This window comes from Fusarium odoratissimum (assembly GCF_000260195.1).
Source record: "Fusarium odoratissimum NRRL 54006 unplaced genomic scaffold supercont1.76, whole genome shotgun sequence".
Taxonomy (NCBI): domain Eukaryota; kingdom Fungi; phylum Ascomycota; class Sordariomycetes; order Hypocreales; family Nectriaceae; genus Fusarium; species Fusarium odoratissimum.
Window position 1 is genome coordinate 24,848 of NW_022158745.1, and position 22,424 is coordinate 47,271.

Genomic DNA, 22,424 nt, shown 5'->3' on the forward strand with positions numbered 1-22,424 from the left:
CCTTTGCAGCTCGTCGCAGACTTAATTTTGGGTCTGCCTGATAGGCCTGAAGTGCAAGAAGGATTTGAGCCTCTTTATTAGATTGAGACATATTATTTGGTTGAGAATCAATTGATTAGATGGTTAGATGTAAGGTTGAGGGATTTTTGATCGGCATGCTTGTCTGATCGGCATGCTTATCGTGTACGTTATTCACAGTTCAAGCTAACTCGACGAAATGTGCAGGGCAGCCAGTCATCCCGGTGGGGTCTGGGGCCCCCGGTAGATGCATAAGATTCTGTTACGATGCATTTTCTTGGATGGAATGGCAACCTTGATTGGCTAGCGCTTGGACTAGAAAGCGGGGCGTGGTGTTGTACCTAGTTACTTCACGTGAAAAGACTAGTCAATTTTAGCCCTCTTTTTATTTGAATGCCTCCTCAAGTTTCTTGCAAAGACCAATGCTTGCTCAGGCTGGACAGAAATGGTTCTTGACGGTGTACCCCTCACTTCTCAATTTAGTGAAGCTCATTTAGCCCCTCGACGGATATACAGAGACACCACTTCCATACCAAAGAAGGTGAATAAAAGGCGGCGGCGGACATGGTGGGAATGAACTACATTGGTCTGATCAACCCGCCGTCAGCTGATGGACACGAGTACATATTATTGTGGCAGACTTCATGGAAAAGCTCAAAGTATCGGCCTGCGACGAGACAGCAGGTGGAGAACACATTTTTGATACCTGGGAGTCAGACCTGGCGTCTGTACTTGGATTGCCGAAAGTGATCAACTGAAATGATAGATCACCTTTTGTACACATCAAGGTGAAGATGGCCGCGGAACGAAGTGAGACGCCAACGGAACTCGGACCAACTTCTCATCCGTAGTCTACAGGTTTGTCAGAACGTGTTGTCCTTTTAGTGAAGAACCAACTCCAAAGGTGGGCAGCATAACCTAAACGATTCGTGTTGGATCCCTGGCATCAGACAGTGCCGGCTAGTACCACCAACCTCAACACCAGGTGGATTTGAAAGCATTGGTAAATCGACGGTCATGGCAAGGCTGGGATGCGAATCGTTTGTCAGACATCCTGTTGCCTTTAACGCTCTACCAGATGACAGGACGTTGACCGGAAACGGCTGCGTCTCTAAGCAATTGAAACCGACGTTGGTGGAGACCAGGAAGGGACTTCGTGAAAAGATTCCAAATTGAGGGAACAACATGACAAGGTCGATTGTCCCACGAATTCACCGACGGCTAAGAGTCGGCACAGTCGTCTAGAAAGGAAGCAAAAAAAAGAAAATGACACAGCCGGAACGCTGAAGACAAAGTTTAACAAGACATTGGGGAATATGTCCATGGTTGTGAAACAGATTACAGAGGTGACCTACATGACAGAGACTCTGGTTGTACCAGGCAAGATTCGGAAGCTACATATTGACGACTTGGAGCCGTGCATGAGACGCATAATACATGTTAAGCTTTTTAAACAGACACGGAGTGACCTCTGACCGTACCTATTATAATGAATGATACCTCCGAAACCATTTCTCGCTTCAGCCGTAGCTCCTTGTTCACTCTTATGAACACTAACATGTATGAACAGTCTTCGCAGGATCGGCCACATTTAATCCATTTACTACTCTGCCAATACCTCCACCTCACGTTTTCTTGCAGCTATAGGTATCGGATAGGTAGCACTTTCAAATTGCTCCCCAACCGCCGCTGTACGTATTGGGACATACATCTTTGAGCCATGCGCCACCAGAAGTGCGAGTACAGTGCTTCCGTTTACTGACCGTATGAGTTGACACTATGTGACACTATCTCGAGCGCAACTGGTCCGGTTGGATTTTATGTTTCCCTTCCATATTCAGATTCGAAGGGGCTCGCCGCCTTCTGCTTCGTTCCTCTTGCTCAATGATAGAGACTGCGTCCGGGATGAAAATAACGCCGCGTTCACGGTTATTGCGTCGCGTGTGCAACTTTCGATGGCTATTGAGGTTATCTTGGCGATTGAATTGGTCTTTTCCACAGAACTCGCATAAGAAACGGTTGGGTCCCTCGCCGTGAAAACTGCATGATGTGAGTTAATATGTCGATTGTTCATGGTTTTCCATTGCAACTTACCTTTTTTTGTGACGCGTGAGGTGCTCACTGCGTCTGAAAGCCTTGTGACAACCAAAATAGTCACATTTGCATTTCACTCTTTGGGCAGCATCAATTTGAACAGGCTTAGACTTGGCAGATCGCTTCTTTGGTGATCGGATGTGAGCTTGCTGAAGCTCTGCACTCTTTTGCTGAATATCATGCACCATCAGACTCCTTTGAGCTGGCATGGGGTTGGAATCGTCGGCCTTATAATGATGGGCACAAAGCGACGGCTGAAAGTGCCAGTCCTGGTCAGAAGAGTCGACGCCCTCCGAGAGATCTCTATGAGAGAAAAGTGAGATTGGGCTGGTGCTGGCACAAGACCATGAGGAACTTGTCTCTCCGGAGTCGGAGACGCCTGGGGTTGATGTAATTATGAAAGAGGCAGTACTGACTGAGGCATCAGGGGAGTAACCATCCATGCCAAAAGAGTTTGATGGTGTCAATGAGCCCATTGATCCTTGATGCGTCATGCCCATCGCAATCATTTGCTCGTACTCGAAGCTAAGTTGCTCTTGCTTCATAGAATCGTTAGGGAGAGAGTGGGGGAATGAGATTTGCTCAGGGTCATTTTTGACAGGGTGAAACATGGGCTCGCCCATTGCTGATAAGGGATCGTTCAACTCTGCCTGGTGAGAGACAGAGTTGTAAGTGATACCAAAGTCCATAATGCCAAATTCAGGCGTAAGGTTGAATGGTTCATGAGCTGATGAGGCGGAAGAGAAGCCTGTCTCGGTGGAAGGACATGGCATTGGCTGACTGCAGAGGCTGGACATGTTGTCCATGTCGAACCGGTAATCCAACTCGAACTGCATGATTCTCCAAGCGCAAATGATCTTTTGGAATGGTATTTGTCCTCTTCATAAAGCGAGTAGATGGAATGGCGTCCATAGGCATATCCGAGATTCTTCAATAATTCACCAGGAGCCGATAATGCTTCACCCCTGGAGGGTCAGGCTAAAGGCGAGAGTGGACCCCATGCAGCAAGACCCCCTGCGCTTTCATGGCTGGCTGATGCCGGCTCGAATTGGCGGATGCTACCTACATCAGGCTAATGCAGATATGAGGCGCCTCAATGTTCTAATCTCTCGGAGCTATGAACTGGCCAACAGGGCGAATCGATGGATCCTCAGTCTGCGATACGTCGCAATGCCCTCGCCTTGGAGTTGAGCATCCGACCGAGAAACCGTTTATCACAAAGTCTGCAGAGTCTTTGCTGGCTTAAATTATGAAGATCCTGACTTTGGAAGTAGTTTCATGGGGCAATCCGTTCGCACGATTTCATTGGAACTGACAGCAACACTAAGTGGCCTGATTAGTCCGGTGCTACGGGCATTTAACCATCACGGGGGCCGTTTAGAAGACAGTGGAACACGAATGCACCGATCTATCGATTGGGTCTTAAGTGGATTCTCAAGAGGTCTGTTTCGTGCTTGCAAAGCTCTGAGGGCGGGCGGTATCGCAGGGCGAAGTAGCAAATTATGTCTGAGCAATTGTTGACAATCGACCCTTCATTGTGGCACCGGAAATGCAGGTTCATGAGGAGAGAGACGTATCATTCTGCGGCATGTTCTATTGTTTGCCGTTAGTGACTGGTAAAGCACTTGCTAGTCAACATGACTCTACCCTACATCCGACCAGAGTAGGCTGGCGATAATCTTGGTAGTGTCAGAGAGGATAGTGGCGCTGTGACTGACAAGCAAATAAGCAATCACTTCGCTCATACTAACATGTTGAATCCATCTCTCAAGTTTGGGCTAAAAGGTCGATCGGCGTGGCGTTACACTCGGGCATAGAGCAACCTAGGCGAATCAAATCCAATAGCATGGAAGCAACAGCGATAAGGTTTCAGATCGCAACGTTTCATACGCTCATGCGTAGTCTGAGACGTTTACACATAGCTAAAGAGTAGGGATAAATCTTTACAGAGATGGGCAGACGTGTCAACGCTGCTAGCTTGACCGTTTGTTTCACATCCCTCTGACGTTCTCTCCAAATTACTTTTCGGTCGGTGTTCTCCCATTCCCCACGTGGTAAACAGCGGGCATGGCACAGTGCAAATGACACAACAGGCCGAGCAGAGCCTTGCCCATCCTGAAAAGGAAAATTATGTGCGGGGTACCTTCCTTCGCGCTCACAGAGACCACGGGCAAGCAGCTGGCTTGGATGGACAGGGCGAGTGACGACAGGGATGGTGGGGGTGAAGTCATTCATTACCAGGAGACCATGTAGAGTGAAAGATAGGCCTCTACTCGATCATCTTAATTTTCTACGTACCCAAGTAATGGAATTTGGCGGGAAAACTATTATCGAGCTCATAAGTCATAGTTTACTGCAGCAGTTCTTCCCTGCTGTTGTAGGAAGATGCATTGCTTCGGCTACCAAATTTATCTGCATGCAGGCACTCGAGTATTATTGGGAAAACGTCCCTCGATGTCCTGTGTAGACAGATGGAGTGGAAGCATTGCCATGTCAGGGACCAGGGGCCCACACGTGATAACGTCTAGCGGCGGTTGTTGACCGGGGCCATGGAATATGTTCCGACACTGAAGGTCGCAGAAGATGATCATAACCCTGTAAAGGATAGTTAAGCCATGAAAGATCAACTTGCCTTGCGAAAAAATGGGTCTGCCGCTGTGCATTGGCGTTCGCGGCGCATCGTCGGCCGACGGGCGGCCTCAACATTCGACGTTTCCAACAAGGCCAAGGCACGGCATCTGTTTCTGATTGAAAATGTTGCCAAAAGGGCTCTCGGGCAGACGGGGATGATTGACTCTTAGAAAGATGATCTACCAGCTGTGCGAGAGCTTCACTTTCCTGCTTATCATTACGCTGGCATGTCTACACTCGGACCGCCTCCGAATCTACTAAGCATCACATATGCTCACCTGAAAGACAATGTTGAGAGCGCACTCAATCGAAATGACTTTAGTGACGATCCTCTTCGCCAGAAACAACCCTCAAACGGTAATCACAATGTACTCTTGTCCCCTCAGCTGAATATTGGTCTGGATTTACACCCTTGTTCATATGTCCGTCTAACGGCTGTCCATTTTAGCTTGGGAATAACGACACCAAACGCGATTTGTCGACAATCACCTGCCCGCCCTCTGTGGCTCCGATAGAGATTTGAAGGCCTGGCATGTTCCATTCACCTGCTCTCCCTCGTCGACGGCTACCTACACCTCCTCATCCGATCCACTCACGTCACAATACCTACCCCGTACAGCACCATCCGATCCCCTGTTAGCGCAATAGACTAGCGGAGTCTTGATTTTATGGCGATCATCCGCTCCGCCTGCTGTTGGCCGCGGTGCCAATAGGGTAATCTTTCATGAAGATGCCATATTGTTACCGCTCGGGTTTCTTGTCCCCCGTCCGTCTTTGTTCCTTGACCCGACATCGCCCATTACCTTGACCGCTGATCTGAACCTGATGATTGCCAAGCTTGAAGCTGTGACGCCTAGCTCACGATAGATGGTCATCATATAAGCGGTAACTCCGGAAAAATCGGTAAGACTCGATGCCCAGTGAGTCGCCTTTCACTCCCAGATTTCCTTAGCTCTACCATCTTACACAATCTTTTTCCAGGATAACTATCTTGTTGCCGCGAACCTCGCCAGGGAATTCCGATTCAAACTTTGTGAATCGTGCCACAGAGATACATAACTTCCGGCACTTCAATCGGCCGACCATCTCAGGGCTCTCAAAAGGCCCATCACTTCCTCCACGTGGCCGGTTCGTCATGGAATCGCACCGATCAACGAGTTTCAGCAGCAAAAGGCCTGCAACAATGCGCAAGACGGCACAGGTCCCAGACAGCACCACGATGCCTCATGTTACCGATTCAATGGACTTGGACCCCTGCGCCGCCACTGCGTCTATGTTTCTGTACGCCCAGGGCTCATCCATAGTCTGCTGTCACCATGATACTCTCACCATTGAACGAATATTTTCACGACACGCATCCGACGTTCAATTATTGGCAGTCGATAACCACAATGAGGCTGATGGTGGTCGCTTTGTTGTTAGTTATGATGCTGGCCAAATAGCGATTGTGTGGGATCTAATGACAGGCGACGAGATCTCTCGACTTGCTTGTTGTAAGCATTTAACTGTCGCAGCATGGATGAAGAACGGCAATGTTGCTTTTGGCAAGTTCTTGAAATGGGTTTACCACGATAACAACTGACTATTTGAAGGCAACACAAACGGAAGTCTCATCATATTTGAGCCTTTAACATCCGAACATGTTTCTTCAAGCACTATTGACGAGATTGCTGTAAGTGCCTTGGCACCATTATCTGATTGTCGAACATTTGCTATCGGGTGAGGTTCTCCTGCATCTGCAATTCAAGCCTCACTAACACGATCATAGTTACCAAAATGGCTCTCTAATTGTTGCAACCTTGCAGCCACGCTTCACCATCTTACACAATCTTGCCACCTTCATAGGGCCGTCACCCATCGTTAACCTTGCATGGCATGCTTCTTCGTCTCGGCAAAAGTCCGATAAGCTTGCTGTCCAGATGCTGGATGGTGACTTACGAGTCTGGAGCGTGGCAAAGAAATACAGCGCCGATGATCCTGCAAAAGTGGTTCGAAACCTTAAGAAGGCTGAGATCTCCATGGACGGACCCAACTGGATGGGCTGGTCCAAGAATGGTCGCATAATTCAGTATTCCCACTCGTAAGTTTGCAGCTTGCCACCGCCATAAAAACCCCTAGGCTACGCGCGCGCTTGGCTGCATGACCCCATCATCAACTAACATATGCACAGGCAAACGTGGTCTTGGGATGTTAGAACAAAGCTCGTCACTCGTGATCCCATCCCAACTCTCGACCTTGTTCGTGGCCTCGCCGTCTATGGCCCAGGTGCCACGTTGTTCACCCTTGGTTCCAAGAACACCGTGCAGCAGTTCGACCTGAAATCCCCGTCCATCATGGTCGCCAATGTCCGACACCCAGCAAACATATTGCCCACCTCACCTCCAGTATCAGAAGAAACTCGTGATCGATCAGCGACCTCGGCTACCACTATCGCCTCCGAGTCTGAGATGAGCTCTATTCCCCTGTATATGGATATTTCCGAGAGTGAGGAAGATCATCTATCGCCATTTGCTCGCCTGACTCGACGCCAAGCTTACGACTCTGGTAATGAGCCTTACGAATCAGCTAGCCCTGTCTCAAGTCGGAGTGGACTTTCATCCTTATCGAAATCCTCAGCTGGGTCGTCTCACACCCCTGGCGGTTACCCCGGATCCATGAGGTCAAGAGGATTGTCAGAAAACACCTATATCTCGGCTGGAACCTCGATCAGGTCATCAACTATTGGCAACAGTGCTCATGGTAACACGAGAGATTTAGACACTTATTCCATGAGATGTTCTCTTGGCGCTACAAGTGTTCCTTCCATGGTCTCAAGCCGATCACGAAGAAAACCTTCTCGCCTGCGCAATGAAGTTCCCCGTAGCCCTGACGACAACAAAGTTCACGACCTATTCAAGTTTACTCGGGCATGTCTTAGCGATATTCCTTACAAGCATGCTATGAGTGCTAACAGTGCTCGTCTCACCAATGATGATCTGCGCCGTCAAATGCTCAACACCATCTTCGGATGGAACAAAGAGGTTGAAGATCTGATTAGGGATGAGATGAGCAGACATCCCCAAGGATCTGCCAGTCGTATTCTTTTAGCCAAATGGCTTGGCGATATTGATCTTAATATCATGAACGCTAACTTCGAGAACATGACTTCTTCTGACTGGATGTTGTTGGCTTTGAGTGGAATCGGCGGCCATACCTCACAACAGAAGCTTGGCCATACATACGTCCAGCGCCTGCTTGAGGCTGGCGACGTGCACACAGCAGTTACTATTATGCTTGGCATGGGTGATCACAATGACGCTATTGAGGTTTATATCTCTCACAAGCGCTACATGGAGGCACTGATCCTTACATGCCTCTCAGCCCCTAGTGTTTGGGAACGCCAAGCTGCCATTATCAAGAAATGGGGAGAGTGGGCGGTTCAACATGGTCAACAGCAGCTGGCAACCCGATGCTTTGCTTGCACCGACCAGGAGTCTACTGAGCCTTGGACTTCTCCATCAGCTTCGCAACTTAACTTCCAAGCTATGACTCCTAGTATTCCTGAGGTCTTAAGCCCGCCTCTCTCACCTCCCGGCGTTCAACGTGGGCCCCAACGCAGCATCGCAAAGACGTCTACACTCAAGCTGATCACCTCGTTTGGTGGTCAAACTCAGAAGTCTAAGTTCTTTGCAGATGTCAGTGGCCAAACTCCTATTGCCGCCGGTGTTACTCCTATCGTTGACTCTGCCGGTTCACCCGCCTTCTCGCATGCCTCTAACAATGAGGCCACGACAGCGTTCCTCCGCCCTTTAAACAGCAGCAGGTTCAACACCCCTGTCTCTGCTCGAGGACGCGGACGTCTACCGTCCATTGGTGAGATTCCATCAGACCTCAACCGAGAAGCACTTCGATCAGCTGAGCTCTCTGCTGTTCCTTATGACAATAAGCCTCAATCCACTCTTACTCGAACACCATCTGGCAATGACAACATGACGATGGGTACCGCATTGCAGCGTGCTGCCACTGCAAGCCCAATGATGATGCGAGAGCATGCTCAGCGCGTTGTCCAACTAAGTGATAGAAATTTCCCACCACCTGACCGAGCCACCATGTTGAAGACGCAACAGGTATCGCGCAACCCCCGCAATGATTCTCGTGACCGCATTCTGGTGGGGTTGAATTTGCAGCGACAGGTTGGACCGGCCCACGAAGACATTAAGTCTCCAGAGCCTTCTGTTGCTTCTTCTACCTGCTATCACTGGCCAACCCGCCGCAGAGGACCTGCCTCCGTGGCGAGCTCTGTCACTTCTGCATCGAGCGCTGGACAAAGTCTTCCTCATCAAGCTATGCGAAACCGACAAGATTACATCCACAGCCTGGATGCTGCCAGCCACTACTCCAAGAAGCAGCGCAACCGCCAACGTAGCCAGTCAAGAACTCGGGATGCTCCGCGCAGTCGACCTGGAAATCGGGAACAAACTGCTCGCTCTCGAGAACCTTCTGAGGAACGTGGCCATGTAAGTGCTTGCAATTGGTCCAAGGCGAAGCGATCATCTCCACCAATTCTCATGTCTCCCGAGGACTTGCTGAACTTAAGAACTCTGTGATATAGCCAAATTGGCGGGCCAAGCACAGAGTGCAAGGTCAGCAGATCGACTGTCAAGCCAAAGAGCAGAAATTCAAGCCATGGAAGCCGCCGCAGGAGCCCAGAAGGCCGCTCTCGCCCCCACAGCTCTCACACTCCGTGGCCTGAGTCAATGTCGAGAGGGTTTCTGTACAGCGTTCTCCTTCTTCACTCCTGTCTCTGAGTGCTGCTATGCACCATTACCAAGGCTCTGAGGATGAAGAGGACTACAGAGCAGCCATGGCTGGCCAGGAGGAGTTCAGAAACAAGCATAGCCGCAGCGGTAGCTGAGGTCTTAACTCGCCAACACTGGGCAAGCAAGATGCTTTGGAACATAGACGCAGAGCTAACTCTGAAGTTGCAAACTTTGACGGGTCTATCTCTGTTCACGGCAGAGCTGCTTCAACTGAGCATACTGGTGATCTCAAGCAAATGAAGGATAAGCGCCAGCGCAAGAAGGAACAGGCTGCCCGAGAACTTGAGGAGCGCCGCAAGTCTCTGGCTAAGTGTGCTTAGACACCTTCTATTCCCAACCCTAACGAGTTCTCTCCCTCTCTTGCGATCACGGTTAAGACGGCTGAGCCTAAGCCTCTGTCTGACGATATCCCTCCTCTTAGTGCTACTCTGCCACCTCAAAGGAGCATCTACGCCCGTAATGGCTCTGTGATTGGACTTCCAGCAACTCCAAAGGTCATGATGCTTATCATTGAGGGCAACCATGGTCAATCAGGTAGCACCACTAGACCCGAGGTGCCCACGATCCCAGCCGGCTTTTCTCAGAGATAGTCTCCCAAAACCTCGCCTCAACGGTCGCCTGAGAGAGAGGAGCCAGTCACCAGGCCTAGCCTCACTCTGCTACCATCAACCGTCTACCAGCCACCAGCGCGACCTCTTATTCCTCGCAGCATGTCGCCCCCAATTCCAGATGATCCTGGCCAGCACAGTTGACACCGGTGAGCGACGACGTTCTCACGAGTACGCCAGGCCCCTCGCTTTCCTTCAGGGCCTCCAATTCGGAAGGGACTCAGACATTTAGCGTCACCACCTCTATCGCCTCCTGCCCCTCTTCAACACATCCGGCGACATCAGCAGGCAGGTGCTGTTGCATCGGATATGGTCTAGACTGCCATGGATGATGATTTGCCATCTGGTAATAACCAAGCTTCAGAGGCCAGCTCTCCGGCTCTAGCTTCCCACAAGGGCCAGAGCCGAGACCGAAGCACTGAAGATATTAGCAGTATCTTAGTTCACAAGGTTAACAAGCGATTCCGATCTGCCAGCGGCAGTCGAAAGGAGCGTGTCCGATCTCCTCCTTTCGAGGCTCTCTACGAGAGCATTCCCATGCCTCGACAGATGAAGTCCCCTCCACCAGTGTCATTCAGCCCAGACGCTTTGCGCTCATCCACTGATTCGCGTAACAAGGACTTTTCAACAGGTTTGGACCGAAATGAGATGGTCTAGGCCGTCTCTTGGGACGGTGATGAGCATGCCGCATAGTATTTCACTCTTTTCTACCAGTCTCTACCAATTTTCTCGTCGTTACAAACCATAGTAGCAATAGTATAGCCATTGTTATCAAAGTCAGAATGTCAGATATTGTTTTTATTTTAATTTGAAGCTTCAAGTCTTGCTACCTCTCGAAAGTATGCTGAGTCCCCCTGTGCTAGTTCAATAGTCGGGGCACAGTAAAACTTGTCCGGCCGAGAATGCTAGGCGGTGCTGCGGTAAATGACGGCACGCTGTGCCGCTGTCTCTAAGTTCTCTGCAAGGGGTCCTACGCAAGCAACGGATCTTCAATCACCTCGGTATGCTCCAAATACCCACATCGCATATCTCAACTTGGCGTTCGTTGATACCTTACGTTACTTCCAATAGTAAGCCTCTTAGATGTGACATGATACTGTGTTGTTCTGGATACTGAGCCATTGTTGACAGGGACCAATTGAGCCCGAATACTCAGGGTTATATCCACATTTATTTGATTCTTCAATATACTCCCTGACCCCGACAATTAATAGAGATTAGTCCTAGGAAGCCGAAGTGTTAGAAGATTTTGAGTTCTTCCAATCCTGGCCGGCCCAATGGGACCGTTGAAGCAAAGCAGGATATCACCTAGCAATAGTAACGCTCTGTATTAATTACAGTTTTCTTATACCTACCAATTTTAAGAAGACTACGCTGCTCGATGGTAAGACTTAGTAAGGCCTTTGAAGGTCTTGAGGTCATTGAAAAGGCTTGAGGCCGCAATAACACCCACAGATTCATCATCAACGACGTGGGTATGAGAGATCAAAGCCATGTGCATCGCCGTTACCCATACTCATCGTCTGGTAAAGTGAAGGGCGTGATCTGACAAAGCTGGCACATGCCTTTGGATCCCCTTCTCCTGGCGAGACAAGCTCGTCGATATCCTGGTTCGATGACCATGGTATCCCATTTGGTCCGCCACTGGTTTCCAGAAGGGGAGCGGCATCGGAATGGTCGTTTGAATCTTGAATTTGTGCTAGATAATTGGGAAAGCCTGGAAGAACAAGCTCTGGATCGAATGAGATGAGAATGACGGGCCTCAATTGTCCAGATGCCATATGAGTTGGTGAATATACTAAGATTCGCTCGTCCATGAACCACTCGATTTCTTTGATCGGCTGGATGGGGCTGACAGCACCTTGGAGCTGAGCCAAGTCGTTATGGGGGTGGCATGCTTCCTGGTCTCGTGGCCACATTCTGACTGATGGCTCTTGTTTCATGGGCTGTACTCTGAGTTGCAACCCCAAGTCAGGGTTGTCACCTTCATAAACAAGGTCGACGAAAGCATTGCACGATGTATTGTATGAACGCACAAAGCATTCTTGGAGGGTGTATGCTGTGGCATCAGATGGGCCATCACCGATGTGGATCTTCTCACTTGACCGTTCTTCAATATGATCCTCGCTTCTCCATTCCGCCTCTTCGAGGCTACCCATGGCCGACTCGAGCGGAGTGTGTAGAGAATGCTCTGGGCGAGGAACTTTTGCTTGTGTTTCGAACTGAAGCTCCTTTCTGTAGCACGTCCTCTGGCTGCCTGCATTTCCCGGGAACCACTCCTTTCGAGTCTCAACGATGAGGAGATTGCCTGTTTTCTCGTCTTTGGTGAGCTGCAACGACGTCCAACGCTCGTCCACTGTGCACTCTGAGTCATGGAGACGCCAGAGGTTGCGCATTGGAGGTATCTCGCACTTTTCATGAACTGCATTATCTACAGGGAACCTCAAAACTTGGTAGAAGTTATTACGCATTCCATCGTCGGCTTCTGTTCTGAACGTATTCTAAACACAGTAAAATTGTCCATCGAAGATTTCAAAGCAGATGTCAGACCCAATATTTTCCCCGTTAAGGTCCCATAGAATCAGCTGCGAATCTGCCCACTTGCGAGTCTGGAGATTAAGGCAATGAATACCCCATCTGGAGCTACCATCGAGTCTGGCATGTGATTTTGAACCCCAGAATAGGTAATTCTTGTCATTGCGCACAAAGGGCGGGTAGCTTGAATCTGGCCTTTGCACAACAACCCATCTGGGAGATTCTATTAGCTCGAAGATGAGGAGCCAGCTGCATGTGGTGGAGTCTTCGAGAACTTGAGTGGCGAGACATGATACGATGCCCTCGGCGTAGTAAAGGGGTTTAAATGTATGCGAACTTTGAGGATCGTAGTCCCTCACTGCGGCCTTGAGAAGCAGTGCGACATCGACTGTTAACTCAAATGTAGGCTTCTTGTGGAGGGTGTCGAGTACATGGAAATGCTTGCTATTAACAGTGTAGCACAAGTGACCATTCGTATAAGAGAACTGATCTGCCATAGCCACAATGGCGACCGTCCATGGCTCTGCGGATTGGACAGCCATTCGTCGCTTAGCAAGTTTACGGAACGCCTTTGGGAAGTTCTTGGTAGACCGCGCCTCCTGAGCTTCTGTAGAATATGGTGCTTTCTGAGGTGCTGTTAGCGGGGACTACCTCACTAAGACATGAGACTGCGACACGAACCAAGAGTGCAAGACGACATATTCTTCTATCGTAAGGCATGTAGCTCAAATGTTTGCAAGTCAGGGCCATGTTAAACACATCTTCAGCATCGAGGAGCTCAACGAGGAGAGAAACAATCTCGATGGGCATTTTGAGAAGGCTCATGGCTAGCACTGGATCAAATTCAGGTGTACATAAAGAAGGAACATCAGGTTAATTAGCCGCCTGTCACTCAATCTCACGGTCGGCTGATGAAATACTCTCCCCCATCTATGCTAAAAGACAGGGCTCCCAGTTGAGCCGCATTCCCCGCTTTTGAGGACGTGACAGCATGTAGGAAGCTAGTACAGAGTAGATGGATGTGACTGGTACTTCTGGAAGCCTCGACGGAAGGCAGGCAGATTAACGCCACGTGACACGCGACCAGGATCCTGTGTGCCGTGCTTGTTGCCTTATCAAGCGTCAAACACGGCAAAAAATAGCTTGTCTTAATTTGATCCGGAAGGACGTTGATCCGCTGACGTAAAAGCTAAGATTTCAGTGTTGTTTTTCTGGGACCAGCGTAGTAACTTCAACGTTCACACTCCAATACCCCGCGTCACCTCTCTCTACGGACATGGCTCGTCTCATTTCTGGAAGCCTGGCCCCAAGCTCTCATGAATCTACGCATTACGATGACCACTCCTATAGCTCGAATGATGCTTCCTCGGGGGATGAGTCTTGTTGTGACGGCCAACCTAGGGACTACACCTTTTATACCCAGGAAAAGATTCAAGATGCCGTGGACCGTATTTTATCCCAAGCCTTGGAACCCTTGCAGCAGTTTTTAAAAACTACAGGGTCCTCTGCACCACCCGACGGACCATATCACTTCAAATGCCCCTTCTATGCTTCAAATACCGAGAAATATCGACTTTGTCTTGCATGTCATGATCTCCGTTCGGTTGAGCACGTGAACATGCACCTGGTACGCTATCACATGAGGATACCGTATTGCCCCAAATGCTCGAAGACCTTTGAAACGGTGGCGAAATGTGATACCCATATCATCAAGGGAAAATGCAAAGCTGGGCCCCTCATAATTCCAGACGGCATCAACTATTACCAGAAAAGCCAGCTGAAAAACAAAACAAAATCCAAAGAATACACTGACCTGCGTCCCGAGCAACGCTGGAAGTACACATACAAGTTGGTCTTTCCTGAATCACAATCGTATCCTTCAGCAACCATGGACACTGAGGGCGAGAAGAGGGTCTTGCAAGCTAGAGTCTTTTGGCAAGCCCAGGGTCGGAAATATGTAACAGAATATTGTCAAACTGGGAGCGGATTTGAAATTGAGGACGTACAGGAATTGTATAAAGCGTGTCTAAACGCTCTAGTCGAATATGTTGTTGATCAGAAGTTGATGTTTCGGGAATTGGGCTGGATGGATATCTTGATCCGATTCTTGCTTCTCTCATTCCTTATGGTTTTCTTCGGAAGACTGATTTCGATTCTGTAGGCAGGTATAGGAAGATAGCGATACTGGGGCCTGTTTTCAATTCTTTAGAAAATACAACATGAGGTACCAAGTTACAGCGAAATTAGTATCAATAGCCAGACTTGTCAATCGAACGAATGACTCAAAGATACCAACATTATACGTCAAGAATCTCTTGAGAATACGATCCTTGAGTCCAGGTTTCTAGCCGTGTCGAGAAATATCTTTCCATTTATCTGATGCATGTCACGCACTACAACCAAGCTGCCAAACGAATAAGCATCCCTTTGATTCACAGGAAGCACCATTGATGTATTTCTATGGGCTTAAACCCCAGTATCGATTAGCTGCTGATCAATACGCCACGAACACCAGCCTCAAGGGGGCATAACGCTGGCAGTCAAGGTTACGACCTGTAACTTGTATAACCAGAGGTACCTAAGTCTTGGACTGCTATTTTAGTAGAAGGAAGTACATTTGATAGTATTAGTTTAATTGGATTAGGGTATGTGGGGTACCCTAGAGAGTGAATGAGACGCACGCCGAAAGCCCTACCCGTTGACCAATACAACCCTAAATTTAGAACCTCAAAAAGAATTTGAGGAGCTGTCGATACGACTTGGTGGACGGCATCAGCACTCAATGTGTATATCAAACCTAACTCGACATCCCAGAAGCTGAGACGAGGGTGCAGATTAAGCGCCGTTCGACACGTTCCTTTATTACTTTCCCCTGCACGTCCATCAATTCCCTTTCTACTGTCGTTTACATTTTACTCGCGAAAGAACAAGCTTTCATTATATTAATAGTGTCATTGTAGAAAAGCCACACGCGACAACCTGTTAGCTAAGTGACACATCAAATTCTCGCCTCTATTACAGGGAAACTGGAGACGGCTAGGAACGAGCACTACCCATCATTTATGGTTTTCCTGCCGCTTCGAAACCCTGATCTGCATGTAACTTCTCCAAGCTGCTAGGGAAAAAAAATATTTTCAACCCTCTCTTTGGTCTGGGTTATTCTGATACGTTTCGGCTGAGTGTGGCTTGCATTATCACATGCTGCGTTGTCCCTTGTATGAACACCTAACAATTGTTTCGATAGGGATATAGAGCCTCACCGCCATAATTCACATGGTTGCGGATGTTGCTATTGGCGAACTGCTATTGCGACGTTCAGGGGACGCACATTCCGGGTCTCGAAGCCGATGACCATGTTCTTCAGCCGCATCATGGCCATCCCTGTGCAGAATATGACGGGCCATGTAAGCTACAGCTGTCTGCTATCAGAACCACAAGGACTTGATCACTGCTCCATGATGAAAAATACAGTTTAACTAACCGATACCAGCGCAAGATGAGATTCTCGATAATTGATTCACTCTCCTGTCCGACGGATGTAGGTTAATGTAACGAAAGCCCTTCATTCCAGGGACTGATGTAGAGACTCCCTTCTCATCTTACTTCAAATAATGCGCTGCAAATGTGACAGAAGCCGCCAGCCGTATCTAAAGGCCAAACATATCATACTGATCCCAGTCATTAGACGCCGAGGGAGCGACATGACTGGGGGACATGCATATTGTGTGCTGGGGTCTCTGACTGCTGTAATACATCTGGTATAAAGGATGTCAGTCGTGTATAAGAAGCGAAGATTCTAGCTTCACTGTCTTGTTATGGATGTTTGCCACGCCGAAAACGATCACCATAGAATCGACAAACCAGCACATTCCATCCCTGCCTTCGTTGGCAGATCCTCACCAACGCACAATGTCAAGCCATGAATTGATTCTTGTGTCGTCGACGATGTCATCTCCACTCCCGTCTTCTATCTTTTTATGCAATGCGGACGACGAATCAGCCGAACAGCCATCTGATGACACGGCGACTATGATTGATAGTGAGATTCAAAGTGAGGATGGAAATTTCAGGCCTGAGACAACGCCGACCGACACACCTATACCCCCTAGACCATCACATCTGGAACATCCCGGCAACAAGAACATTCGGCATGGAGGAGACTTGATGCATGAGGAGGTGGTGCTTATGACGCATCCAGTTGACATTGTTCTTCAGCTACTTGGACCTGCCTGCCTCCTTCTTTGTGAGCTTCATCAGGTCCTTCGCCTCAAGCCGAGCGAATTTCCTAAGGTGTTCAACGCTCAGGCTGTCTGCGTCCACAAGGAGTGCATTGCAACCAAGCAAGGCTATATTGATGTCGTCTTTGGCGGTAATATCGTTGGAATTGGCGACTTGGCCCATAAGGGACTTGAAGATCGGTTTGGAGACTCCAAAGCTCGTTTGATTCTTGATTTAATAAGTGGGAAGGTCGGGTTATTGAACATAATGGCGAACCTGCATATGTATTGCCGAGGCTCCGGGCTCGTGCAGTTGCCGACAACACTTCGGTGTACTGCCGCTATCATGTATCAAGACTTTATTCGAATCTTCCACTGTGGGAAATTGTTCAGTGGGAGACTGTGTTTAGAGCTTTTGGTCTTTTCTTGCAACAAAGGCCCAAGGACTCCATTGCCATATCAGATATAATAGTTATCGCGGAAACTTTGGTAGAAGCTCTTACAGTGAAAAAAGAATAAAAGAAATATCGTGTTCTTTGTTACCTGTGTTAGCTGCCTCAAGTTTATTCTTACGGCTTGCAATTCCTCCTCTAGGTGCCTGAGACGCTTGACCGCGAAATGGGTACTGCCTCTGTCGGAGATTAGTTCAGGAGTCGTACATAGAGGATTATGGATAGGAAGAAAAAGAACCATCATGCAATGGCTAACATGGTTTCAACAACCAGACAACGCACGTTTGCGGCCGGCCGTTGGGAAGGAAGATCTTGGAGAGATTACTACCCTGAACCCCTTAGTCATATATTGGCTCAGCCACTCTGCGTGTCTCACTTAAACATTATTTGATGATTTCATAGACTCGGAAACTAGCGGCGCTAGCGGGGTCAGTCTTCAAAGTGGCTTTGACGGGGGGCTCAGCCGGCAAGGCAGACTTCCATCATTCTCAACAAGTATCAATACAATGGCTGTGGTCAAGAAGCTCAGAATGCAAGTTTCACTTCTCATTGTCGCATCGGACTTCAAATCCTGTGACATAACACCCAACAGCTATCGCTCAGCATCATTGGTCACGTGAAACAGAACATGGCACTCTCCTCCGACACTCCAAATACAAAATCTTGAACCACAAGGCCGAGTGCCAGTCCTTCTACTTTCCTATGACCACGGCTAACCTTCCTGATCACCAAAAATCATGGGAACTATTTTTCATTGTAAGGAATTCTCATCGTCCTCGCTTTTAGTCACGCGGTTCAGCTTGCTGAGTACGGCCTTTGGACCTCCACTGCAACAGGCAAGTATCAAGCCGATAGAGACTTGAGATCTTCGACGTCAAGAGTGGTGTCCACGAGAAATCTCAATATCTTCTGACAAGACGATCTAATAGGCGCACCTCGGTAGACCTATCAGAGGCTTGTTGATTGAGCGCGGTCGCTACCCAGTACCAAGCCACCTAGCTGTTCGCATAACAGCTCGATTTGTCATCCAATCGAGTTTCGAACGAACACATAAGTGTGAGGATGGTCGATCCAAGCATCACAATGACCGTCGTGCTAATACTATTGGTGTCAATTCTTTTTCCCGGCCTGCCTACCAGCAACATACCTGGGCTTGCCGTTGATGGCGGGAAGACGAATGTGGACCTCGTCTCCGCCTGCACTCACGTTTTACTAACCTTTCCGTGTAGCCTGCGTTACATGCATGCCGCCGCTCTCAGAATGCACCAGGCACACAGAAAGGCAACAACAGCGAGGGGCCCCACCAGGCTCATTCTCTCTGGCCCATGTTGGCCAAATCGAGCACACAGGGCTCCCTTAGATGGGGCAATTTCCAGGGTGGCGTTGGCTTGTGGTGGCTAGCTCTGACAGGCGACGTTGGCCATCCTTGCTTTTCTGAAATGGACCAGGCTCTCGCGTCACCCTGACTGTGCTAACAGAAGTGCCCCTGGTTATGTGTCAGAAAGAGCAAGGCTCGTCAGCACACAGCAGTTGAGACGAAGCCCCGATTGAAATAGCCAATGGTCTGTGTTGAGTGATTTCTGCACCCCAATCCGAGCCGCGCTTGGTTCGTTTTTCTTTTATTGGTTTTTTTCCTTTTTTTTGTCCTTTTGAGACCTCCTAACCGAGCCAACGACGACAGCTATTAGCCATACATGACCAACTCTCGATAAGAGCACCTGCTCATGCCCCTTGCACCATTTACCGCATCCAGCTTACCGGTACTCCCAAATTGCCCGCGGAGCCTCTGCACAGGCCCGTACTACGTATGGGAATGAGGTACCTTGCTTGCATGAATTAAGACGATGACGGGACGCGGAACAAACTTGTGTCCTACAGCCTTCACTCTACACCTTTGCTGCTGGGAAGTATGGGTCACTGCAGGCTGCGGCTGTACATCTATGGGTCGCCTGTCATAGCCACGTTGTCTCTTTACTTCTATTGTCTGGCTTCCTCAGGTCGAACCAGCGTTGATCATCCCCGTTTCGCACTGACCTACCAATCATTCCCCGCGGCCCAACCATCGCCATGACCGTAAGCGTCTTCGCCCTTGTCAACATCCTGTCTCAAAAATAGGAAAGAACGCTTGGCCGATCTCAGTTTTCCCTAGTTCTTGTGCTTACCACTTTCACCACACCAGCAAATGTCGAGTAGGTGTGTCTTGACACCATCGCTTCAGCAATGCCTCACTCGCAACACGACGAAGATGCCACCCCAGCCGCGGACGATGCTCCTATACCGATAACGCTTGTTCCGACTCTCTCGAGAAGCCTTCACTTTACGATCGTGATTATCGAGTCATTCGTCTGGACCACGAGCTCGAGGATCTCCTGGTACATGACCCCGAGACCGACAAGGCCAGCGCTGCCCTGGATGTCAATGTGGGAAATTTCAGCGACGAGTCTGATATCCCCGGTATGGCCCATGCGGTCGAACATGTAAGTGTCCCAATTCAAAATTCGTGATGTTATACAACCAGGCAGTGGACTAACATTTCTGCTTGTCAATAGCTTCTTTTCATGGGCGCAAAGAAATTCCTAATTGAAAACGAATACGGCCAATACCTCTCCGCCAATTCAGGAAGCTCCAATGCTTACACAAGGCCAACATCGACGAACTACTTTTTTGACATTTCTGCCAAGCCGGACAATGATCAGGATCCATCCGATAACAACCTGTCTCTGCGCGAGGCTCTCGACCGATTCGCCCAGTTCTTCATTGAACCCCTTTCTTTCTGAGACCTTGGATCGGGAGTTGAAGGCAGTCGATTCGGAAAACAAAAAAAAAACTTGGAAATGACACCTGGAGGCTGCATCAGCTGGGAAAGTCTATCCAACCCTAATCACCCATTCTGTCACTTCTCAGCCGGCAATTTCGAGGTTCTCAGACACTCCCCGAGGCACGTGGAATTATTGTGAGGGATAAGTTCGTTGAGTTTCATGCCAAGCACTATTCAGCAAACCGCATCAAATTAGTCGTTCTGGGCAGAGAGCCGCTGAATGTACTCTAGAAATGGGTTGCTGAGCTGGTCTCTCCTGTCATCAATAAAAAACTTCTACCAAACAGATGGCCGGGCGAGATTCCCTCCAGGGAATCTGATCTCGGCATGCAGTGTTTTGCGAAGCCCGCCATGGACTCCTGTACTTCCCCTTTATCGACTAGGAGTTTATGTTTGCTACCCAGCCTAGCCGATACATTAGCCATCTTATCGGACATGAGGGTCCTGGAAGTATCATGTCATATATCAAGTCCAAAGGTTGGGCCAATGGTCTTAGCGCTGGTTCTTAACCCGTTTGCCCCGGCACTCCTGGTATCTTTGATGTACAAGTCCGTCTGACGGAGGAGGGTCTCAAGAACTGCCCTGGGATCGTCAAGATACTTTTCCGGTACATCAGGTTCTTCGCAAAGACAGCATTGCTAGGGCAAGGTGGAAAAAGGATGATACCTTCTGGGTTCCTCGCGCCGACGTCATTGTCAGCTTGAAGACGCCGCTCATCTATGCTTCGCCGGAGAGCAATGTCAAGGCTCGACTATTTTCTGACCTGGTCCGTGATGCGCTCGAGGAGTACTCATATGAAGCGGAGCTGTCTGGCTTACAGTACAACGTAAGTCTCGACTCGCGCGGTCTGTTCTTGGATGTTAGCGGCTACAATGATAAGCTGCCTGTGCTCTTGGAACAAGTCGTCACAACAATGCGAGACCTGCATGTCAAGGAAGACCGTTACGAGATTTTCAGGGAGCGCTTGACCCGAGGGTACAGCAACTGGCAGCTACAATCCTCCTACCATCAGGGTGGCGATTACACCAATTGGCTCTATATTCCCGAGCGGGACTTATAGTACAGGAGCTCGCAGTAGAGCTTTCGAGCGTCACATTCGAAGGTGTCAGACTGTTCCAGAAGCAGATGCTTGGACAGGTTTTGATCGAAATGTACGTGCATGGTAACATGTACAGGGAGGATGCTCTTAAAGCAACCGACATGGTTGAGTCCATTCTGAAGACACGAGTTTTGCCTAGAGCACAGTGGCCTATCTTACGGTCACTCATTCTGGCCAAGGGTTCCAACTATGTCTTCAGAAAGACCATCAAGTATCCTGCCAATGTCAACCACAGCGTAGAGACTTGGTTTTATATCGGTAGTAGAGAAGATCGCGATGTTCGAACCAAGGCTCTACTCCTGGACCAGATGCTCCATGAGCCAGCCTTCGATCAGCTCCGGATCAAGGAACAACTCGGCTACATCGTTTTCAGTGGACCTCGAGCCTTCTCGACGACATATGGTTTCCGCTTCCTCACCCAGAGTGAGATGACACCAGAATTCCTTGACTCCCGTATCGAGTCCTTCCTCATGAGATATGCGGACACTATGGAGAAGATGAGTGAGACACAGTTCGAAGGTCACAAGCGAAGTTAGATCGTTCGGCGCTTCGAGAAGCCTAGAAACCTGGACCGGGAGTCCACTCGCCACTGGTCCCAGATTACAAAGGAATACTACGACTTCGAGCTCGGTAAGTTTACACAAAGCGTGGTCTAAATATCCGCTAACACTCTTGACAGCCCAACGCGATGCCGCACAGATTAAGCTTCTGACCAAACTAGAGGTTGAAGATTTCTTCAACCAGCGCCTGAACCCTGCTTCTAGCCAGAGGGCACGGCTATGTATGTATGTATGTATATTTTTCGTCCGGGGGGCCATCGGCCCCGAAAGTCCCCTACTGGGGCACAGGACGTGCTGAGCTAAACTATCTACAAACGCTACCGTAATGATCCTCGCTCAGGTCATCTGCAAGGCCTCTTGCGTCGGAGCCGTATATATGCTCGAGCGTTTTCTGTACTCATCCCCCCAAGAGGCACCTCTCTACTCGTAGCTTGCCCTACAGTAGTTGCCGGTGAAGCACGTCCTACAGGACATCAATACATCTGATCTTAGCTGAGATTCCCTCCAGCAGCGTCTCCATCTAGTTCATCCAGCATATCATCGGCACAAAGGCGCATTACTCTCAAGAGGGCATCCCGTCAGCGGGAACATAT

At 49.1% G+C, this 22,424-nt stretch overlaps 9 protein-coding genes across 9 annotated transcripts; 7 read left to right on the forward strand and 2 right to left on the reverse strand.

Annotated features, from left to right (window-relative positions):
• Nucleotides 1-1,805: 1,805 nt before the first annotated feature.
• On the reverse strand, nucleotides 1,806-2,918 carry FOIG_16320 (uncharacterized protein; the record flags this gene model as incomplete). The annotated part of the gene is made up of 2 exons (XM_031217757.1): nucleotides 1,806-2,058; nucleotides 2,113-2,918. The coding sequence occupies 2 exons, from the start codon at nucleotides 2,916-2,918 to the stop codon at nucleotides 1,806-1,808; spliced, it is 1,059 nt and encodes a 352-aa protein (XP_031052526.1).
• Nucleotides 2,919-5,878: 2,960 nt separating this feature from the next.
• FOIG_16321 (uncharacterized protein) lies at nucleotides 5,879-9,329 on the forward strand (the record flags this gene model as incomplete). Its single annotated transcript, XM_031217758.1, has 4 exons — nucleotides 5,879-6,236; nucleotides 6,336-6,462; nucleotides 6,512-6,823; nucleotides 6,914-9,329. 4 exons carry the CDS (start codon nucleotides 5,879-5,881, stop codon nucleotides 9,327-9,329), a joined length of 3,213 nt encoding a protein of 1,070 aa, XP_031052527.1.
• A 79-nt stretch (nucleotides 9,330-9,408) lies between these two features.
• FOIG_16322 (uncharacterized protein) lies at nucleotides 9,409-9,862 on the forward strand (the record flags this gene model as incomplete). The annotated part of the gene is made up of 3 exons (XM_031217759.1): nucleotides 9,409-9,496; nucleotides 9,555-9,629; nucleotides 9,705-9,862. The coding sequence occupies 3 exons, from the start codon at nucleotides 9,409-9,411 to the stop codon at nucleotides 9,860-9,862; spliced, it is 321 nt and encodes a 106-aa protein (XP_031052528.1).
• Nucleotides 9,863-10,474: 612 nt separating this feature from the next.
• On the forward strand, nucleotides 10,475-10,807 carry FOIG_16323 (uncharacterized protein; the record flags this gene model as incomplete). The annotated part of the gene is made up of 1 exon (XM_031217760.1): nucleotides 10,475-10,807. One exon carries the CDS (start codon nucleotides 10,475-10,477, stop codon nucleotides 10,805-10,807), a length of 333 nt encoding a protein of 110 aa, XP_031052529.1.
• A 659-nt stretch (nucleotides 10,808-11,466) lies between these two features.
• Nucleotides 11,467-13,510, reverse strand: FOIG_16324 (uncharacterized protein; the record flags this gene model as incomplete). Its single annotated transcript, XM_031217761.1, has 3 exons — nucleotides 11,467-12,640; nucleotides 12,701-13,311; nucleotides 13,367-13,510. The coding sequence occupies 3 exons, from the start codon at nucleotides 13,508-13,510 to the stop codon at nucleotides 11,614-11,616; spliced, it is 1,782 nt and encodes a 593-aa protein (XP_031052530.1). The 3' UTR covers nucleotides 11,467-11,613.
• A 3,120-nt stretch (nucleotides 13,511-16,630) lies between these two features.
• Nucleotides 16,631-17,421, forward strand: FOIG_16325 (uncharacterized protein; the record flags this gene model as incomplete). The annotated part of the gene is made up of 2 exons (XM_031217762.1): nucleotides 16,631-17,103; nucleotides 17,259-17,421. 2 exons carry the CDS (start codon nucleotides 16,631-16,633, stop codon nucleotides 17,419-17,421), a joined length of 636 nt encoding a protein of 211 aa, XP_031052531.1.
• Nucleotides 17,422-19,536: 2,115 nt separating this feature from the next.
• Nucleotides 19,537-20,131, forward strand: FOIG_16326 (insulysin; the record flags this gene model as incomplete). Its single annotated transcript, XM_031217763.1, has 3 exons — nucleotides 19,537-19,547; nucleotides 19,600-19,831; nucleotides 19,904-20,131. 3 exons carry the CDS (start codon nucleotides 19,537-19,539, stop codon nucleotides 20,129-20,131), a joined length of 471 nt encoding a protein of 156 aa, XP_031052532.1.
• A 527-nt stretch (nucleotides 20,132-20,658) lies between these two features.
• Nucleotides 20,659-21,232, forward strand: FOIG_16327 (insulysin; the record flags this gene model as incomplete). Its single annotated transcript, XM_031217764.1, has 2 exons — nucleotides 20,659-20,684; nucleotides 20,722-21,232. 2 exons carry the CDS (start codon nucleotides 20,659-20,661, stop codon nucleotides 21,230-21,232), a joined length of 537 nt encoding a protein of 178 aa, XP_031052533.1.
• Nucleotides 21,233-21,321: 89 nt separating this feature from the next.
• On the forward strand, nucleotides 21,322-21,807 carry FOIG_16328 (insulysin; the record flags this gene model as incomplete). The annotated part of the gene is made up of 1 exon (XM_031217765.1): nucleotides 21,322-21,807. One exon carries the CDS (start codon nucleotides 21,322-21,324, stop codon nucleotides 21,805-21,807), a length of 486 nt encoding a protein of 161 aa, XP_031052534.1.
• Nucleotides 21,808-22,424: the final 617 nt, after the last annotated feature.